Here is a 20,201-nt window from a genome sequence, read left to right as displayed (position 1 = left end):
ATATACACACACTGAAGTACACACACACTGTATACACACAGTACACAATACACTGTACGTACACGCTACACACACCGCACACACACACACACTCATATACCTTTTCCATCTACTTAGGATTTACAAAGGCCTTCAGAATCCTGCTTTCTTACCCTCCTTGACTTCTCCCCTGAATCTTTTCAATCACACTAGGCAGAAGGGGGGCAGGGAGGCTGGTTTGATGTAACTTCAGTCCCTAGGGACAAGGTCATGAAGATGCTGTCCTCACGTGGGAATGAGGGAAGAAAATACAATGAGAATAGCTTCCGGAAGTAGATCTACTTTTCTAAAGCAGCTGAAACAAGACACAAATGAGTGTTTGCTGAGTGGAGATGCAAAGCTCAAAGTGCAGGTTTAAATAGTCCAGCGAAGTCTTGTCTCTGCTTTGACTCGGTTGTGAGCTCAGATATGTGGTCTGTTGATGAGTGTTAACAGTAGCTCTTTAGAGGAAGAAAAACACTTCAGTTTACGGTGCTGACAAATTTCCATGCTACAAATGCTCCTGTTATGGCTAATTTTATTTTTATTTATTTACTTGCTTTGTTTTGTTCTCGAGACAGGGCTTCACTTGTAGTCCTGGCTGTCCTGGATCTCAATATGCAGATCAGGCTGGCCTCAAATCCGCAGAAATCTGCCTGCCTCTGTCCCTGTAGTGCTGGAATTAAAAGCGTGTGCCACCATACCCAACACTTACTATGACCGCTGATTTGCTTGCAAACTTTCTGAATACAAATCCCTAAGACCCGTATGAGCCTATGACTTCACAGCACTGCTTAAGCACTTACGTTAACCCCAATGCCCTCAGCTTCTTCGTTTGCCACCATACCTGTTTGACGAAACCCTTACCTAAGTACATTTCACCTTCACAACTCCATAAGCACTAATGTTTATGCTATAAGACATTTGGTCAGGAGAATTCTGTGTAAATTAATTATAATCTTACCAGTTTCTTTCTGGGACTTAAAACACTTGTAATCCTGCCTGTCAGGGTTATCAGCCTCCAGTGGCTTTGGACTACTTCCCAGCTCTGAAGAACTCTATTCTCCAGGAGTTGTTCTGGTTTTGCTTCTTCGTAAGCATGAAAACTGTCGCTCTGGTATGTGGCTATCCAGCTCTAGATGTTCGACAGCTGAACAGCACTTCCTGAACTTGTGCAAGGAGACCCCTCAGATGACAGAGGGAGAGCCAAGCTTACTTAGTTTTTTACATCCCTGTGAAGTATTTTGAAAATACATTGGGTATGGTAGCTCATATCTGTAATCCCAGCACTTGTGAGGCTCTGGAAGAAGGATTGCTGAGTTCAAGGTCAGCCTGGGCTACATAGTGAGTTCTATGATAGCCTGAGCTACATTGTGAGTTTCTGGAATAATCTTGGCTAAAATAAGTAAATAAGCAAACCAGGGCTGGAGTATCAGGAAACAGCACTTGCTGGCACGCGTGAGGCCTTGGGTCTGCCTCGCCCCCAGTACTGCAAGATGTAGCATAGAAAATAAACTTAAACTAGCCAAGCACGATGGTATACACTTTACATTCCAGCCTTGGAAAGGAAAGGACATGAGGACCACTTCAAGCTTGAGGCCAGTTTGCAGGCCTACTAAGATACTGTCTCAAAAAAGAAATCAAATAAACAAATAAAAACCACAAACCTCTCCATAAACAGCACACAGGGCATGTTTTCATGTAGGGCTGTCACACCTCCAGCCACATAAATGGCTCAGCAATAGAAAGCCAACACAGAGGATGCTTCAATGTTCCGAAGGAGAACAGAGCAGAATTCTAAAGTCAACCATGACCAACACTGGCTTTCCCAAGGTTTCTTTGACTGTGATAATCCCCATGCGAGTGACAGACTCCCGCTGGAGCTTCTCATGACCTCGGTTCGCCAGTGAGCGTAATGAAATGGCTGGGTCGACAAGCGAGGACGTCAAGGGGCAGGTTCTGCATTACAGAGGGCCTGCCAGTATCTGCCACCACTCTGCGTCAGAATCCCTGATCTCCCTTGACTCTCCTTACAGAAATACACCAAGTGATATTCATAAAAATGAAACTGCCTTCCCTGTATTCATTGCAGAATTGTTTGCAGGGATAAAGGTTTGGAAATACCCAAGAGTAAAAGTCCATCAGTACGAGATTCATGAACTAACTTGCACATGGTGGAATCTGGGGCGGAAAGAGCTGTGGGTGACCAGCATTGGCTCCACACTGCGAGCCTGTTTATACAAGCGGAGGAAAGAAATAAGCAAACACATGAAACGGGATACCCACTGCCTGTAAAGTGGGAAACCGAATACCTGCTGGTTGGAATGCTAGGAATCCCACTGTGTCCCTTCCACATCTTCTCACGCTCAGAGTCATTGTGTCCTACCTATTCTGACACACACAGGTAGACAGATTTTTCACATATAAATTTTGAAACAACTATGATGAGAAGAAATTTTTGTTCTAAACATTCACAGATGTCCAATTCTGTGGCATTAAATGCATTCACAGTGCTGTGCCTGTCCCCACCATCTATAGCCAACACATTTCATCGATACTCCCACAACCCCAGTTATCATTTCATCAATAAACCCTCTAGTCCTCCTCACCCTGGTCTCCAATAACCTCTCTGCTCTGTTTTGTCTCCATGAATGTGCATATTCCAGGTTCTTCAAATACACAGGCTCTACAATATTTGTCTTGCTGCGGCAGGTTTACGTCATTCTTCCACAGGTATTTTTTTTCCTTTAAACACCTGCCAGTTAGATAAATAGAGTTATGAAAGCCTGGGGTTTTTTTAGAGACAGAGAGGATATAACTTTGTGAACTGTATGGACATGTCTCCGACGAGGTAGCTCATGCTTCTGATGTTTTCTAGAACCCCCACTGTATCCTGTAAAAGGCTAAGTAGAAGGCCAGGGATGTGGTTCTGTGGTAGAGCACCCGCTTAGCATGTGCGAAGCCCTAGGTTGGATCTTCAGCACTGAAAAAGACAATTAATTAGCCATGCTGGAAGCGTGTTTCTCCCATCTTAGCTTTGGAGAGTTAGAAACCAGTGGGTGGTGAGTTCAAGGCCAGTGTGGGCTACCTCCAAAAATACTGTTCTTTTGTATGGGGTGTGGGGGTGCATACTCTTAATCTCAGCACTTGGGAGAAAGAGGGGGATCGATTTCTGAGTTAAAAGCCAGGCAGGTGGGAGAAAGGCAGATCGATTTCTGTGAGTGAAAAGCCAGGCAGGTCTATGAATTGAGTTTCAGGCTAGTAAACAATAGACAGCAAGGCCATGTGAGCAAACAAAGAAACATGAATTGTTGGCCTTTCCTGCTCATGTTAGTGCCATTTTAATTTCATAAAACAAAGCCCAATAGCCATTAGTTCCCATGAGTCATGGCTTGCATATTGCTTCTATAGAGCATTACATCATTTGTGGGGTTTAGATGTTTTGTTTTTGTTTTGTTTTTTTGAGAAAAAATCTCACTGCATAGCCCTGGCTGAAAATCACTTTGTAGACCAGGCTGACTTTGAATTCACAGAGATCCACCCACTTCTTGCCTCCTGAGTGCTGGGTTTAAAAGTGTGCACTATCACACACGCCCACCTTTATGTGTAGTGTTCTGAAGGAAAGTCACATGTAGCCCAGGCTAGTCTCCAACTCACTATACAACAGAGGAAGAGGTTGAGCTGATCCCCCTGTCTCCACCCCCTGTCCCAAATTCTTGGGATAATGGAGCCATATGCCACCACACCCATCTGAAACCATTTTTTTTTCTTTTAGAGAAAGGGCTTATTTTAGCTCATAATTACAGGCTACAGTTCATCATAGCGGAGAAGTTACAGCGCAGGAGCCCGAAGCAGCTGGTCACATTTCATCTGTGCTCTATCAAGAATGAAAAGAGAATGAATGCATGGGTGCTGTGTGCTCGCTTGTGCTCAGCTTGGTTTCTCTACTTTTAAATAGCACAGGACTCCTGACTAGGGAATGGTGCCGCCCACTGTGGGCTGGAGCAATTACCTTAATTAAGACAGTCCCCCACAGACCCGTCCACATGTCAGTTCACTGTAGATGCCCTCATTGAGGTGCTCTTCCCAAGTGAGTGTAGGCTGTGCTTAATTGACAATTAAAACACTAGCTGTCACAGATGTATACCCAAGAGTGGGAATATTGGGTCAGATGTTTTCTTTTCATTGCAGTGCTGGGCATAGAACCCAGGGTCCTGTACCTGCTAGGCAAAATACTCTACCTCTGATATATATATATATATTACATACATGGGATCTCTGTCCCAAACCCTGCATCAAACTTTCATTTCTTTTTTAAATTTTTATTAAAAATTTTAATTTATTTTACATACCAATCACAGTCAATTTCTTTCTCTCTTGTTCCCTCCCCCCACAGCTCCCTTCAATCCTCCTCCCATCTACTCCTCCTCTGTCTCCATTCAGAAAGGGCTAGGCCTCCTTCCCATGGTAATCAACAAAACACGGCATATCAAGTTGAGGCAGGACCAAGCTTCACCGCCCTGCATCAAAGCTGAGCGAGGCATCCTGCCATAGGGAGTAGGTTCTAAAAAGCCAGCTCACGCACCAGGGACAGATTCTGGTCCCACTGCTAGGGGCCCCACAAGCAGACCAAACTACACAACACATGCAGAGGGCCTAAGTTGGCTCCATGCAGGCTCCACAGCTGCCAGTCTAGAGTCCACGCACTCCCATTAGCTCAGGTCAGCTTTCTCTGTGGGTTTCCATCATGATCTTGACCCCTCTTGCTCATACAATCCCTCCTCCCTCTCTTCATTTGGACTCCCAGAGCTTGGCCCAGTGCTTGGCTGTTGCCCCCCCCAACATGAAGCCAAATCTTTATCTAGGGCCCCCAGCAACCTTTAGAGGGTCCATGAGTTTTCTGAGTTGTGTGCAAATTTTAGGTGTGGTTTCTTTCTGGTGTTTTTTCCTTTTGTGTCCAAAATTTTTAAAGTCGTTCAAAGACACTGAATGGGATAACCAATGCTTCCTTCTCCCTTGAAGCATATTCAAAATTCCTTTAAGGTGCATCAGTTTTAAATGTGTGACTGACGAACCCATACCAAAGATAATTCCACTGGATATAGGTCTTATCTAAAAAAAACAGTGGCTTAAAAAATTCCTAGAATTGACATATTTAATGAAAATAACATTGTTCATTTAATTTGGTGAGTCACAGAGAAAAATATACCATCAGGATGCATGGATGTCAGATTACTGTGTGAGGAGACAGAGTTTTCTCTATTCATCCTATAAATACTGGTCTGTTACTATGTGTCTTTGTATTCTGCATACAGTGGTAAAGGAAACGGACATCCTCCCCCCCGCCCCCAAACAGAGCTTCTGTCTTTTCAGCAAGATCTCCATGATAGAGGAGTGAAGAAGAGGAACAGCATCCTCAGCAGAGCTGCTTTGTGGAGCTGGCCAGACAGCATCTGGAGACAATATGGTATAATGCCCTTATACACTGTAAAGATTTGTCACTCAGATTTGGTTTAATAAAACGCTGATTGGTCAGTATCCAGGCAGGAAGTATAGGTGGGGTGACCAGACTAGAAGAATTCTGGGAAGAGGAATCACCAGCCAGATGCAGAGGAATCAAGATGTGGATGCCTTACTGAGAAAAGGCACCAAGTCACGTGGCTAAACATAGACAAGAATTATGGGTTAATTTAAGTTGTAAGAGCTAGTTAATAATAAGCCTGAGCTAAGAGACCAAATCGTTTATAATTAATATAAGCCTCTGTGTGGTTCTTTGGGACTGTTTGGCTGTGGGATCAGCCTGTTAGGTAGGGTGGATGGAGAACTCCTCTCTGGGAGGGGGAACAGCAGCCTAGCTGAAAACACAGCCTCGCCTAATGTTGCCAGGTAACTTCAAGGTTCAATATTTTAGGAATCTATCTTCTTTTATAATGTTTCACTGTTTAAATGTTGGAAACAAAGCCACATTTGAACACATGCAAATAAGGACATTCATGCAGTTTTCAGGCAAGAATGCCTCTGTGTTGGTATTCTTGTCAGTTAGTGAAAATAAGACCCCCACGTTACTGTTGAGTGCATATCCTTGGCCTTCACAATCCTTTATCATAAAAACATCTTTTGGGATGGGGGTATACCTCAATGGTGAAGTACATGCCTAACATGCAAGAAGCCTTGAGTCACACACACACATACACACACACACACACACACACACACACACACACACACACACTCTCTCTCTCTCTCTCCCAAACCAAAGTGCTTTTCACATTGTAATTTATCGAAATCTAAGAAACTCATTTATATGATGATTTATAGCATATGCATCAAAAAAGCAACATCTACTTCTTCTCAAATCCAGTTTTATTAAAGTAGTTTGGCAATCTGGTGGCAGTACAAAGGGGGGGGGCACATTAGAGACAGTTTCAGTTTTCTGCATGCAGGAGGTCTGGGCACATGCACATTTTCACACCCGCTGCTGTCTACTACCAAGCAGCAGGCTGCTGTATGCTTTCCTAATCTCCACGGCATAGGAATTTGTCAAACAGGCTTGAAAAAATAAAATCCAGATTTAAAAAGTTCTCATCAGATTTTCTCCTGCATAGCTTAGGACACCGTTTGCTTCCTTAGTGGCCACTTTGCCATAGATTCGAGCGTGGGCTTATTTAGCTGTGTTACTGGACAGCAAATGTTGGGCGACCTCTCTGTCCAAGGTAAACTTTGAGAAGCCAGAAGCAAAACTTCTCAGGGTTTGGTATGCCTTAGTTGTTCTCCACTGAGCCTGAAGTTGGCTGTATGGAAGGAAACGAGAAAGACGTGTAAGAAATTTTGTACAAGACACGAAGGCTTGTACTAAGTAAGTGGTTCTCAACATAGGGGCTGCAATTCCCCAAATACTGCCAGAAAACACTGATATTTACGTTATGATTCATAACAGTAGCAAAATTACAGCTATGAAGTAGTAACAAAAATAATTTTATGGTTGGGGTCATTACAACCTGAGGAACAGCATTAGGAAGGTTGAGAAACACTGTTCTAAGTGGTCTTGTTTCTCAAGCAGTGTTTGAAAGCCTGGCCATGACAATGGAGCCTCATGGCTTTCTTCCTGTGATAGGAGTATCTTTTGGAACTTCAGATGTGGAAGACAAAGGCAAAACAGGACAATAAGTTACCTGAGGATTACAGCAGCCTGCTTCCATGTACTGTTTCTTAACAAGTTGCCATGTGCTTCCTTAATAACTAAATGAAGACCATTCCAATTTATTTCACCAATGACAGAAAACTGTCCTACCACAGCAATATTGGTTGCCTTATGGGAGGCAGGGAATGCTTTTCCTTCAAGAAGAATGTCTTAGCATAGAGTACATCTCAATATATTTGTGGTCTAAAGAACATCACATCTCAATGAGCTAGCTAGCATACGTTACAGTAAAAACACAGGCTTCAGAACAGGCTCAGCAAATGCAATATATTGTCGTCCCAGTAAATTAGACCTATAAACATTGTCAGAGTAGTGGGAAACAGGCCAGATAAAGTCTTCAGTTTTATTTCCCAAGTGGAGAAAATATTTTCTTTAGGAGTGAATATGCATCTTGAAGTTTCCCCAAAACAAGTCCTTGCATTTAATTTAATTAAAAATAATAAAGTATCTCCAATGCTTAAGAAATAAGGATAGACTGGATTTTTACTCTGAGATTTCATTCAAGAATATCTTAGATTTGTGATACTTAAGTAATGCTTATGATTTTAAAAATAATCTGTACATGTGTGTAGGTATGAACATGTGAGTACATGTGCCCAGGCTGCCCAGGGCATGGGATCTCCCTGGAGCTAGAGCTGAAGGCAGTTGTGAACTGCTGGGCATGAGTCCTGGGAACCATGGTTCTCTGTAAGAACCATGAGCTCTAGAACCATCTCTCCAGCACATTAAGTAAACCTACAGCAATAAAAGCCTACATGTGACACACTATTGGCAGTGTGTGTGTGTGTGTGCACAATGCGCATGGCTGCCCATACAGATTCTAAGAGGACACTGGCATCAGATCCCCTAGAGATTCACGTGGGTCCTAGAATGTGTGGGGCTCCAGAGAACTGAATCTGGGTCCCCTGCAGGAGCCATCTCTGCAGTTCCTCCTAAGTCATTCGAGCCCAGGAAACTACTTACAAATGGAGTCCTGATTCCGAATTTGCTGTGGAATGTCATGGTGACTTTGTTTTTATGGCCCGTCCTTTGATCAAAGGCATGGCACGAATCGAAAGGCGGGCTGTACAGGTGAAGGCTCACGGCAGGCTCCGTGTGGCTAACGTTCTCCACACGATGTAATCCAATGGAATCTGGACAGACAAAGGGGGCAGGAAACAACAGAGAGATGGCGATGGCGGCTGAAGGCAAAGAGTTTCCTAACCACCCACAATCTTTAACTGATATCGATGAATATGGCATGAATGTACATTAGATTTAATTTCCTTGTTATGGATAGAAAGAGCCATGCAGGCATTCTTACTGCAAACTACCTCACATTACAGTGAAAGACTAAAACTAGATACAATATAGGGAGGAAAAAGAAAGCATTTGTAAGAACTTGAAAGCTTAAAAGACAGTTCCATTAGGGAAAAGAAAACAAAACCCTAGACCATTCAGGGGGAAAACCAAGAAAGAAACTATAATTTGAAACTCTCAAATAGATCAGGAATTGGCAGCACCAGGCACTTTCTGGAAACAAGTGAAGATGGGGCTAAACACCCCGACAGGTTGAAAGGTTGTTTAGAAAGTAGGGTCTCAAATCCTTTCACCATTTCCCTCCCCTCCACACTCCCAACCCCAGTAGAAGGCAGAGATTTGCTATCTAGAAAAAGTACCGTGGCTGAACTCGGGACTGGTGGATACCAGGTTACAAGCAAGTGAATGAAGCAACAAGCCACATGTGAATGGCAAGGGTCTTGCTTCCTTCACCAGCCAGCCAGCATCCAGGACTTCTTTCTCAGGCAGAGATGCAGGCACCTCCGTAAGGAATCTCACCAGCTCCACAGAACAGCCCTCCCCATCCTGCCAGCAGCAGTTCCTCTGCTAAAGGGCTCTGCCTGACCCCCAGAGAGCGATCCTGTCAACAAGCCCCGTCCTGTGCACAGAGACACCAGTGAACTTCTTTGTCCCTGGATTTTACACATGAGCACACAACTGAATTAGCCTCTAGTACAGAAGACAGAGGGGGGCCTGAGCAGCCTGGAAAAGCAAGTTGAAACAGGACACTGAGAAGACCTGGGGAAGTCTATTATTAGTATTCTAACTGAGACAAAACACCCGGGGGGGGGGGCAGGAATCAAAAGATTTTTTGTTTTTGCTTATTTATTTCTTGAGAGATGGCTTCATGCAGCCCATGGTCACCTTGACCTTCTGATCTTCCCTTCCTCACCCCTGCCCCAAGTCTGGGGCTTCTTTATTTGGGGCTAGGGTTGAACCCAGGACTTTGTGCAGACATGCTGGGCAAACGCTCTACCAGCTGAACTACAGCCCCAGCCTCAAAAAGGCTTCTCAAAATAAAAAGATAGCTGGTGGTGCATGTCTTTAGGAAATGCTGAAGAGGCAGAGGCAGGAGGATTGCCAAATAAAATAAAACCTGAACAGAAGGGCTGGTAGAAAAAGTTGAGGTGGACTCAAAAAAATCAAAGGACAAAGATGAAAATAATAAAGGGGACAAAGATCAAAGGACAAGTTCAGGGAGCTCAATACCCAAACAAGAGGTCTTTCAGAAACACAGCTCATAGGGACAGCTGGAGGATATTTCTTGGATTGAGGCTCATGTGGTCAAACTGAGAGTGACCAAGCAACTGGCAGAACGATAAGGTGACCTTATTGCTGTGGGACAGCAAGGGACGATGAAGGCGCCACATGAGAAGATCCCAAACATTTCCAGAAGTGACTTCAGAGAGAGTTAAGAGTCGGAATGACCACTTGTCCCCTTTCAACAGGGACAGGAACAGGATACACTAAAGACGAAGACAGAGGCTTCTGAGGTCACAACCCAAATTCAGCTAATTTATCCATCAAGTTATAAGATTTGAATATGGGGTTTTGTGTTTTGGATATTAGGAAGTCTCAAAAATCTAGCATCCATGACGCCTTCCCTAGAGAGACACTGGAAGAGATGCTTATCCAAACAAGGATGTGAACCAAGAACAAAGGCAACATGAACCCGGGAAATAAGCTCCAACACAGAACAAAGCAAAGGGAAGGCTGACAGTGAACCCTGGCTTAGAAATAACCAGTCCAGGAAGATTTAAAAATCCAGTGCTCTCTCTCTCTCTCTCTCTCTCCCTCCCTCCCCCATTCTCATTGCTTTTTCAAGACAGGGTCTCACTATGTAACTCTGGCTGTCTTGGAACTCACTATGTAGACCAGGCTGGCCTCAAAGTAACTACGTCTGCTTCTTAGTGCTGTGCCACTATGCCCGGCCCAAGCTTCAGAATTTCTCTGTGTCTCCAAGGCTAACATTGAACCCAGGCTTGTTTCAAACTTGCAGAAAAAAATTTCTCCTGCCTCAGCCTCTTGAGCGCTAGAGTTACACGGTACATGAACACTGTGCAGTAGTAAAACCAAGGTGATCTAGTGCCTGCTTATGCACGATTTGGAATGAGCATCAACAGTTAACACTGAATGCTGTATATGAATAACATTTTGCTTTTCTAATTGCAGGTGTCCATACCAGCTGGCTCATGACGGACAATCGTGCAGTCAAAGGCCCTCAGATCAAGTCACCTGTCCTTTAGAAGAGCCCAAGGTTCCAACGCGAGCCTCACTGTTCACAGTCTCAGCATTTGAATCTTTGCCTCTTTCTCCCTATGTGTCTGTACTCCCTCTGTTACAGCCACGCTGGACTTTTCTTGGTGTTTCTGTCAAAGTTCTCTGGACCTCTCCCACTTGAATCAGGCTCCTGGGTGTCTGTTCCAGTTTTCCGCTCACTTCCGCCTATGTTGTATGTTACTACCCGATGCATAAAGACATTCCCAGCAACAGCTCTGCTGTTGGGCGAGAGCTCGTCTCTCTGCTGCTTGCAGAGCCTTGTGTCTTGATCTTGTTTACAGTCTCCTAATACATCCTGCCCAACCGTATCTTCCTTCTTCCTTTCCGTTTGCCCCCATTCCTCAAGTTACTATTCTCCGCAAGAGCTGTACCTTTCCCTGGACTGGGAACCTTTCCCTGATCATACCCATGTCTGCCCATAATCTGTAAACATCAGAGGTTGGAAAGCGTTTAATGTTTTTCACTAATTAGTCTACAAAAATAGTCAGTGAGTACACCCCACGTTTTACTGATTGGCAAAAATTAACATTAGCAACCAGAATTTAACACTTTTATTATGGAAAAAGAACCAGGACTCACTCTCCTCCTGTGGTGGGGACCACTGCTGTCCTTTCAGAGTTCATTAGGTCCTTGCCAAAACCTTTTACCCCTCGTCTGCATCTCCCTCCTTCACCGTATGTTTGGCTGCTACAGGCTTCTGCACTGGAGACCCCTGACAGAGCTCTTTTCCAGATGGAATGCACGTTTTTAAAGACTCTGGGTCCAGCTGAAAGTAATTACCCTAAAAGACGTTTAGCTTTACTGTGCTATGGTATAAGTGACAAGCCTGTTCTTATAAAGCCGGTGTGTGCCTTCTATATAGCAACCCTCAAACATTTGAGAAAACAAATGAAAATGTCTACAGAGGGAACCGACAGACTCGTGTGAAGTGAATTCAAGAGAAAACATTTCCCATACAATCTGATCTTTGTAAATGATCTGCATTCCTAAACTAATAATCTAATAAATTTAAGCCAAGTAGCAAGGTCAATACTAGACTTTAAGATATATGAAGGAAATGCCGTGTTTGCCAGGGAAAAGCTATGATATTTTATTTTATATAAGCAGGACAGCTTCCTGATTAAAAGCATATGTTTGGACTTGAACTGCATGGATTCAAATACTGGTTAAATATTTAAAACCGGAGTGACTCCAGACAAGTTATTTAATCTTCATATGTACTGGCAATCTCCTCTATAAATGAAAAAATTATGACTCTCATATGTTTTAATGAACTTTCGGAACATTATGGTCCTTTTAAGAAACATAAATAAATTCACTGCCTCTCCTGGGGAGCATTTGGCTGTTCCAGAAGACATTGGGGGAAAGAACAAATTCTTGGTACGATATCTCTAAGTCATTGCCCAACAATATACATTACAAAATTTCCCTTGAGAAGTCTTTTAGGTATGCTGCATGCAGTTTACAAAAATAGGCACTGGCTAATGTTCTTAACCTCTTCCAGAACACGTCCTTGCATTTTCTGATACAAACACACTATACATTTTGCAAGTAGACACAACTCTTTTGTATAAATTCATATCCCACTCTCTTTATTCTAAGTTTTGACGGGTAAACAACTTTCCAATGAATGACAATATTCATGCATATGTTTTGAGTGAATAATTCCAACCCTGCTTTAAAGTCTTAAAAACACATTGTGTTCAGGCCAGATTGCAACTATTTCCCATCAACATGCACAGATAAGAGTTCAGCTATTCCTGCGTTCTCCTAGACAAAGGATAGGATGTTACCATTAATGTAGGCACACTGGTTTTCCCTCAAGGTCCTTTCTGACTTCTTGATCATCTCATTTGATTTCTTGTCAGGCCAGGCAAACAATGTCTCCTTTAGGTTTCCTTGCAGCATCTTCAAAAAGCAGTGGGAGTCCGTGTGGTCATGGATACTGCTATATGAGCACAGAATGACAGATGAATTCAGTAGCTGGTCCAGCACTCCACTGACTGAGCGGAAACTGACGCACTCTTAGGAAGCTCTCAACCAGATTCACTTCAGTTGCTGTGTTTTACATCTAGCCATACACTTCAGCATGGTGGTTCTGGGCACAGTAACAACACAGCATCCACAGCAAGGCATGTAGTTAACAGTTTAGATGTAAACTCTCACTAAAGATTGACTTACATTTTTTAAAAATGTTATAACTGTAATCTGGTAACAAAACACAAACCCAGAAACTTTTCCTCCCCCACCCCCCCAAAACAGTTGTTTGGTTTGTTTTTGTCTTTTTGTTTTGCTGATGTTGTCTTTGAGACAGGTCTCATTACACAGCTGGGCTGGGCTAGAACTCATGCTCTTCCTGTCTTAGAAGGGAGGATTACAGGCTTGCTGGGGTTCCAGGTGTGACACAATGTCCAGGAAAACACAGCATTTAATAAGACATATAAACTGTGCTACAACTGATAATGAAAGAATATTAGAAGTGGAGGAGGGCTCACATAGTATGTGAGGTTCTGAATTTTATCTCTGGCATCCCACACGCACGCACACATGCATGGGCACACAGGAGGAAGGGTTCATTAAAGAAATTTTTAAAAGGACGAAGATAGTCATTTATAATAATTGTAGCATATTGGGATCACTTAATATTTTATGTTTTCTCCATAGGCTTTTCCTCTTTTCTTCTTTGTGTGGGTGGGGGAATGTGTACGTGTGCATAGCATATGCATTATTCTGAGATGATGACGTAATGTATACATAGTGTTAACATCTTACAGGCTTGGAGTAGCCTACCTGAGATGATCTTCCAATAGTGGTGGGAGAAAGCAAACTGCATATTAAGCGAAAAGAAATTTATTCATGTGCTCTTAGAGCCAACAATTTAGGCATATGAGGTCTTAACAGGGACAAGGTTGAATAAAGTCTATAAATGTACATAATTTTTAGCATTTGCATCCCGTTGAATTTTGGTAATGTTTAATGTGTCATAAAAAGAACTGTTTCTTGTGTCCATAGACTAGCCCTATCCCTCTGATCTGTTTTTAAAAAGCACTGGGAATGACCCCTACCCCATTTCATCAACAAATGTTCCCTATGGACCTAACATCCTAAACCTCGGAATTTTGCGTTTCTTTTCTCTCACCAAAACGGGCCTTTTTTTTGACAGAACCTGAGAGATCTGTGTAAAAATACAGTATTATTCAGCTGGTAACAAAGCTGACCAATGTGCAAACTAAAGACAAGGAAACAGATTTGAAAAGTATTGGTGTTAGTTTAAGTTTCTTTCCTGGTAAAGAAGTTGAACGATTAACTAGAGGTGGACAGAATTTTTCTGAATTTGTGACGTTTTTCTAGCTCCAAATCTTGCCAGTTTGGTCTTTGGTCCCACAGTTGTTGACACATCTCACATACCACAAAGGTCAAAGGTCAGGGTTAAGCACAGTTCCAAAAACAGTTTAACTCCATAGGAGACAGAGATGTCGAATTAAGGTGACTATTTTCTTCCTCTGAATTACTACTCATTTGGGGTGGAGGCCTTATTTTTATCTTTATTATTTTATATTCTTTTTTGGCTTGTTTATTTATCCCCCCTCTCTCTGTGTATGTGCATATACAACTTGTAAGAGTTGGCTTTTTCTGTGGATTTCAGTAATTGGGGAGAATCATCGAATTTGGAGGAGAGCACATTTATGCACTGAGCCATCTTGCTTGCTGAGGTAGGAGATGAGGGGTGATTTTAATGTATGTAGTACATGCCTGACTCCTACCCCAATGCTAATTCTATGCTGAGATTAGTGGACAATGTAAACAAATAACTCTAAATGTGAATTGTTAGTCCTTATGAAGTTGGTGACTAGCCTGGCGCTCTTATTGTTCACACGCTGGGCCAGACACTGTAAGAAATACTGTGAATGGGGCTAGTGTGTTAGTTCAATGTTAGAGGGTAGAGTGCTTGCTTAGTATGCATGAGACATGCATTTGAGTCCGGGCATTGTAGAATACAGGTTTACTTTTGAATATTTATTTTGAGACAGAGTCTTACTATGTACCCCTGGCTGTCCTAGAACTCACTGTGTATAGCATAACTTAATACTAGTTGAACCTTGAGATTATTAAATACCTATTTTAAAACACATTATAAAAGCAGTTAACAGCTGGGCGGTGGTAGCACACGCCTTTAATCCCAGCACCCAGGGAGGCAGAGGCAAGTGGATTTCTGTGAGCTGGAGGGCAGCCTGGTCTTCAAAAAGTTGACAAAATGTGCAAAACAGAAAACAATGTGTATCTAACCTCAACTTCATTTACAAAGTATCACAGACACATAGTCACATTAGTATAGCGTACACACCAAAATGTTACTTCACAGTAGGGACATATGGTTTTTTGTAACTATCTCCAACTCACAGAGATCCACCTGCCTCTGGCTCTTATGTTGGGTTTAAAGGTGTGTGCCACCATGGCCAGCCAAACCATAGATTTATCAAAGAAAAGTAAGAAAGAACCCCAGAGGGTGGAAGGATGCCAGAAGGAGGAGTTTTCAAAGGGAAAGACAGGACTGAGCGAGCGGCTGTGTTACCTGCCGTGCCCTTCTCCCCAGCACAGGATCATCAGGTTAAACTTCCCATTTCCTTGATCCACAAGATTGCGAGTGTATCTGAAAAGACAGACATATGCCAGTCTGAGTCTGGCTGCTGAGATAAGTACTAGAAAAAAGAAGCATAATGCGGTGTCATCTACTTTTATTTACTAACATTCTCGTTTTAAACAATGGTCTCATGTAGCCCAGGCTGTGAACTCCTGGTCCCCCTCTCTCCGCTTCCCAAGGGCTGGGATTCCAAGCATCACTTATCCCAACCTTACTTTTTTTTTTTTTTTCTGTTTCACAATCTTTCATTCGAATGTAAAAGTTCAGAAGAAGCCATTTGTAGGGATTGGGACTTGTTCTTTTAAAAACAAAACAAGAATAAGGGAAATATAAAATCAAAACAAAACAAAAACAGCCAAGGAGAAAAACCAAAACCAAACCAAACCAAACAGTCAGAAACTGCCAAGGAAAGGAAAGAGCATGGAGCCATACAAGTTAATTGAACAAACCCCTTTCTCTCACTACCAATAGCTCATGGCCATTCAATGCTAATGCGTATTCTTGAATTCAGTACATAGTTCAGTTTTGTCCACAAAGCCATATGAAAATAAAAGCACTGCTTGCTTCCTTTAGCAATTGTGAGCCACTTCAATATGCACTTTTTTGTTTTTGAAAACAAGGGAGGCATTATTCAAAGAAAGCAGTACTTAGCCTCCAGATACATTTCCCAGGAAAGGCAGATGCCTACCAAAGGCCTAGCTGCTCTGGGGCTTTCAAAGTGGACCCCCTAACCCACTGTGCACAGGAACATGAATCCCAGCCCCCAGTTTCCACCTCAATAAAACTTGAACATGGTTTTTGAATTCAGAGCCCAGAAAAAATAAAAAACTGTTTCCACAGATGAGCTTTGACTTTTCTGCATTGTGTACTTTTATTTTTTTCTGGTCTAGAAAGAATGACAAAACCTTTCTGTATTTTGATTCGCTGACTTTCCTTAGGTAGCTATTCAGTCTTTACTACCAGCATGAAATGATAACAGGGGAAAAAAATTTTATGTTTCTCCATGTATATCAGTCTCAAACTAGTAAAAAGTAGTGTTCTCATGGAAGGTATCTGGAGAGTTCATTACTACCTAGAAAAGAATGTTGCTATTGTTTGGGTTTTTTTTTTTTTTCCCTTCTAGTAGCTTTTGAGGACTGAAGTTTCATTAAAGGACTGTTTTAGAACTCTGCCCAGTTTTACTGCTAAAGCCATGATACAAACACATTCAAAAGCACTCATAAGGAAAAGTTCTGCACAAATAAGCTGAGGCTTGAAGTAAATACCAGAACAAAGGCTACATTAGGTCAGAATACTACCAAACCTTTTACTATTATAACTGCCAAGAAAAAAACCCATCAAAACCAAAACAACTATCCTACGGACACTTGAACTCTTAAGTTGTAATTTGGTCCAGTGATCCTGTCGTCAGCATTTGGCCAGCAATGTCTGATGGTTGTGACACCCATTTTAGACCGCTGTTTCTATGGGCAAGGAAGCATTGTACACATTTGCTTGGGTACTGTTTGCTCACTCGGTCATCTGTTAACCCAAACTCCCTATGCAGTGCAGCTTTCCTCTTGTCCTGTCCTTCCTACTGTCCCCCAGGCTCAGGGCCCGGGGCCCTGGAGAGTGGCCAGGTACTATTGTTTTCTTTTTAGCTGTTAGTCTCCCTTATACCTTATGACCCAGGAAGGGGCTGTACACACAGCCTTTAAGCCACAGTAAACAGAATTCCTGTATTAATACCCCACTTCTCCAAAGAACCCACCGTCTGGATAGACTGAAAGGAACACACATAGCCTTGCTCCCACCCCCAGATCAGACTGGAATCCTTCTGGGCACCAAGGACAATACAGTAGAATTCTTGTCTATCTCTGTCTCTTGTTCTCCCTATAGTCCACCCAAATCCCACCCAGGACTTCACCTCTATCTTAAGGAGCTGTGCTTGGATGTAGGGAGAGATCCCTGGCAATGCCATTGTTTTGGAGAGCAGGAGCTGTTACCACACACCTGGTTAATTTCACTTGGACAATGCTATGTCTCCAGATATGTTACAGTAACAGAAGGATTTGTCACAGGTCTAGAGGAAGTTGACTGGGGGCTTACAGTCCAGTTTCTTAAACTGTGCATTGCACAGCAGAATGTGGGAGCATAGAAGACCAGAACAGTGTAAGATTTCTGAATGTACAGCCCAAAAGTAATACCAAATAAAATGTGATGTGTAATAAACTGGTAACTGGCAGCACTTGCCTGTGTCATTGCATGGTGCCACAGCAACCAGTTTTTTAAAAATTTATTATTATTGTGTGTGTGATGTGTGTGTTCGGGAATGCATGTGTGAAGGATATGGCATCTTTGTGGAGTTTTCATGTACCCTAGGCTGTGAACACACAGGGAAGCTGAGGTTTACCTGCCTCCACCTCCCAAGGGCAAGCAGCATGCCCAGCCTCAGTTCTTTTTCATACTTAATAATATTTCATTCAAATGCAAAATCAAAACAACAAACATTCGACCAAGATTCTTGTAAAAATAAACAAGCAATCCTTCTCGTTAGCATACATATTTGCTTTAATCTTTAATAAATGATAGAATTATATGTATGCCAAATTAAAAAAAACTGTGAATGATTTTCAGTAAATATTTGATTTTTATTTTAAACACCTGCATATATGGATCAATAAAAGTTTTTCAGGCCAAAGGCACTCCAGGTGGCCTTGTTCATTGTAGGCTCCTAAAAATAACGGGGAAACGACCTTGTGTAGGATACCCAACTCCTTTCGCTGCTCTTTGCTTGTAAAACTGAGATAAGAACAGCTTCGTCTCACACCGTGTGACCTGACTGGAGGAGCACTTTGTCCACAAACGGGCAATTACCTGCCAGTATTTAAATAGACATGTCAGGTGTACCCTTGCGGGACCCAGCCCAGAACTGAGTAACCAGAATCAAAGGAAACTGCTTCAGACCACCTCCCAAACACAAAATGCCACCCTTCTTGTCCTTAGTTTTTACTATCTTAAGTTTAAAAATATTGTTGAAACGGTCCTTGCTGACAGAACTTTGTTACATGTTAAGGAGAGAACTTCCGAGAAGTCCTGTTCTTGCCACCCTTTCCTCCAGCCAGCTTCCTCCCACCAGCCAGTCTATCAGCACCGAGGCTTGCTCTTTCTTCAACACAGAAACCTTAAGAGCTCTGGCTCCTGAGGGCTGACGATCAGATCAGACTTAATCCTTAAGTCAAAGCTTCCAAAGGTCTCAGCCTACCAGATCAGACTCAAGCAGGTCGGAAAGTAGCGGTCTTTATTTAGTTTTACCTTCTAGGTTCTGGGAAACAAGGACGAGAGAAGGCCAAAGGCTTGGGGGGGCTGCAAAAGCCGCGGTGTGCCCAATTTACAAAATCTGACAAGTGTGCGAGCCAACCCTCAGTCGGGGTGGTGAAAGTGGGTTGGAAGAACTAACATAGGATAGGAACAGCTCGCAAAACCCTTGCGCTGTTCCAGGGTCGGGGACGGAGAACTGACTTGGGGTTGTGTTGGGTCCCACCAGCACCCAGGGTGATATCCTGGAGCGCTCTCTCCGACCATCTGCCTTCAGTTCCAGGCGGCTGCCCGGCGGGAGCTCGACCGTGCCAGGTGGCGGGAGGGGTCTCGTAGTGCTGTGCCAGAGGCGACTGCGGAGGTGGGGCGTGGTGTTGCTGTGTTGGAGGCTAGGGCTGGGGGTGGCGGGGTTTTGAGGGAGACAGCGGAAAACCTGAGAGTGGTGCGGGGACCTAGCTTAGCAGAAGCCTGGGCACGCTCACCTGTACTGGTCGAATTTGGCGTACAAAGCCCACTCGGCGGGATTGCTCTCGTAGGCCTCCAGCACAGCCTGCACCTCCTCTACGTTGACCTCGTCGCCCGCGAAGAGCTCATGCAGGATGCGGATGAGGTCTGCCAGGGTCCGCGGCTTCAGCAGCTTCGTCCCTTCCATCCCGTAGGGCTGCGGCACCCCCCTCCAGGCCGGCTGCGGAGGACCCCGGCTGCAAGCTGGACACCCGACACACCCAGGACCCGGGACCCACCGCACTAAAGGCTCTCGCAAGGGTGTTGAGACTCAGGTCTAGGAGTCACCGGAGACTAGCCTAGTGCACCGCACCGGTCAAGACCAAAGCTGCGGAATCCGCCCTCCCGGGCCCTTTTTAAGCTCTTGGAGTCATCCAGAACGTACCAACCGCCTTCAGGGGGTGGAGTGAGGCGGAGAGACCCGAGAAAGGGGCTGGAGCTGGAGAGCGCCAGCGGGAAGGCTCTGTCTGGCACAGGACCTTGCTGCCTGTGCGCGCCAGCCCTCAGAAGCCCCTGTCGCCCTTGCTCTAAATGAGCATTTTCTTCCCCGCCTTAGCGGCGGATTTTGGCCGCCCATTCCATCCCTTTCCAGGGCTTGGTTTACAGTGAATGCCTGTGGGTTTTAGTTCGGGGGTGGGGTGGGGGTGGAGGGTGGGCGGATACTGAGGAAATGGAACCCATCTTCCAAATGCAGCTAAGGTGGTTGGGAAGATCAACCATGAATCCACAGTAACTGTTAGGTGACTATAAACGGTCCACATACAAGCCCCGGGCTAGGTGATAATTAATCTTTGAGAGTCAGTTCATAGCGCTGGCTGGCTGTAGCCTAGCCTGGCCTTGATCTCAGAGGTCCGGCCTGCTTCTGCCTCCAGAGTGCTCGGGTTCTTATCTTTTTAAATTCAAATGTACAGTAGTGTACTGTGGATTAATTTTGACTTG

The 20,201-nt window shown here is 43.8% G+C and overlaps 1 protein-coding gene across 1 annotated transcript; it reads right to left on the bottom strand.

Annotated features, from left to right (window-relative positions):
* Positions 1-6,363: 6,363 nt before the first annotated feature.
* Cdo1 (cysteine dioxygenase type 1) lies at positions 6,364-19,617 on the bottom strand. Its single transcript, XM_057789147.1, has 5 exons — positions 19,241-19,617; positions 15,393-15,470; positions 12,613-12,767; positions 8,183-8,352; positions 6,364-6,809 (listed from the first exon to the last, which is right to left on the bottom strand). The coding sequence occupies exons 1-5, from the start codon at positions 19,408-19,410 to the stop codon at positions 6,780-6,782; spliced, it is 603 nt and encodes a 200-aa protein (XP_057645130.1). The 5' UTR covers positions 19,411-19,617; the 3' UTR covers positions 6,364-6,779.
* Positions 19,618-20,201: the final 584 nt, after the last annotated feature.

The sequence above is a fragment of the Chionomys nivalis genome, chromosome 14, assembly GCF_950005125.1.
Source record: "Chionomys nivalis chromosome 14, mChiNiv1.1, whole genome shotgun sequence".
NCBI classification, from domain to species: domain Eukaryota; kingdom Metazoa; phylum Chordata; class Mammalia; order Rodentia; family Cricetidae; genus Chionomys; species Chionomys nivalis.
Note: the sequence above shows the minus strand (reverse complement) of the source record. Positions and strands in the feature narration are given on the sequence as shown.

Excerpts from the sequence above, each read along its gene's own strand:
- Cdo1 (XM_057789147.1), bottom strand. The coding sequence starts at position 19,410 with ATGGAAGGGACGAAGCTGCTGAAGCCGCGGACCCTGGCAGACCTCATC. Across the intron at positions 12,768-15,392 it reads TGGGGAGAAGGGCACGGCAG|CAGTATCCATGACCACACGG; the intron begins GTAACACAGCCG and ends GTGCTCATATAG. Across the intron at positions 6,810-8,182 it reads TCGGAATCAGGACTCCATTT|CCAACTTCAGGCTCAGTGGA; the intron begins GTAAGTAGTTTC and ends CCTTCCATACAG.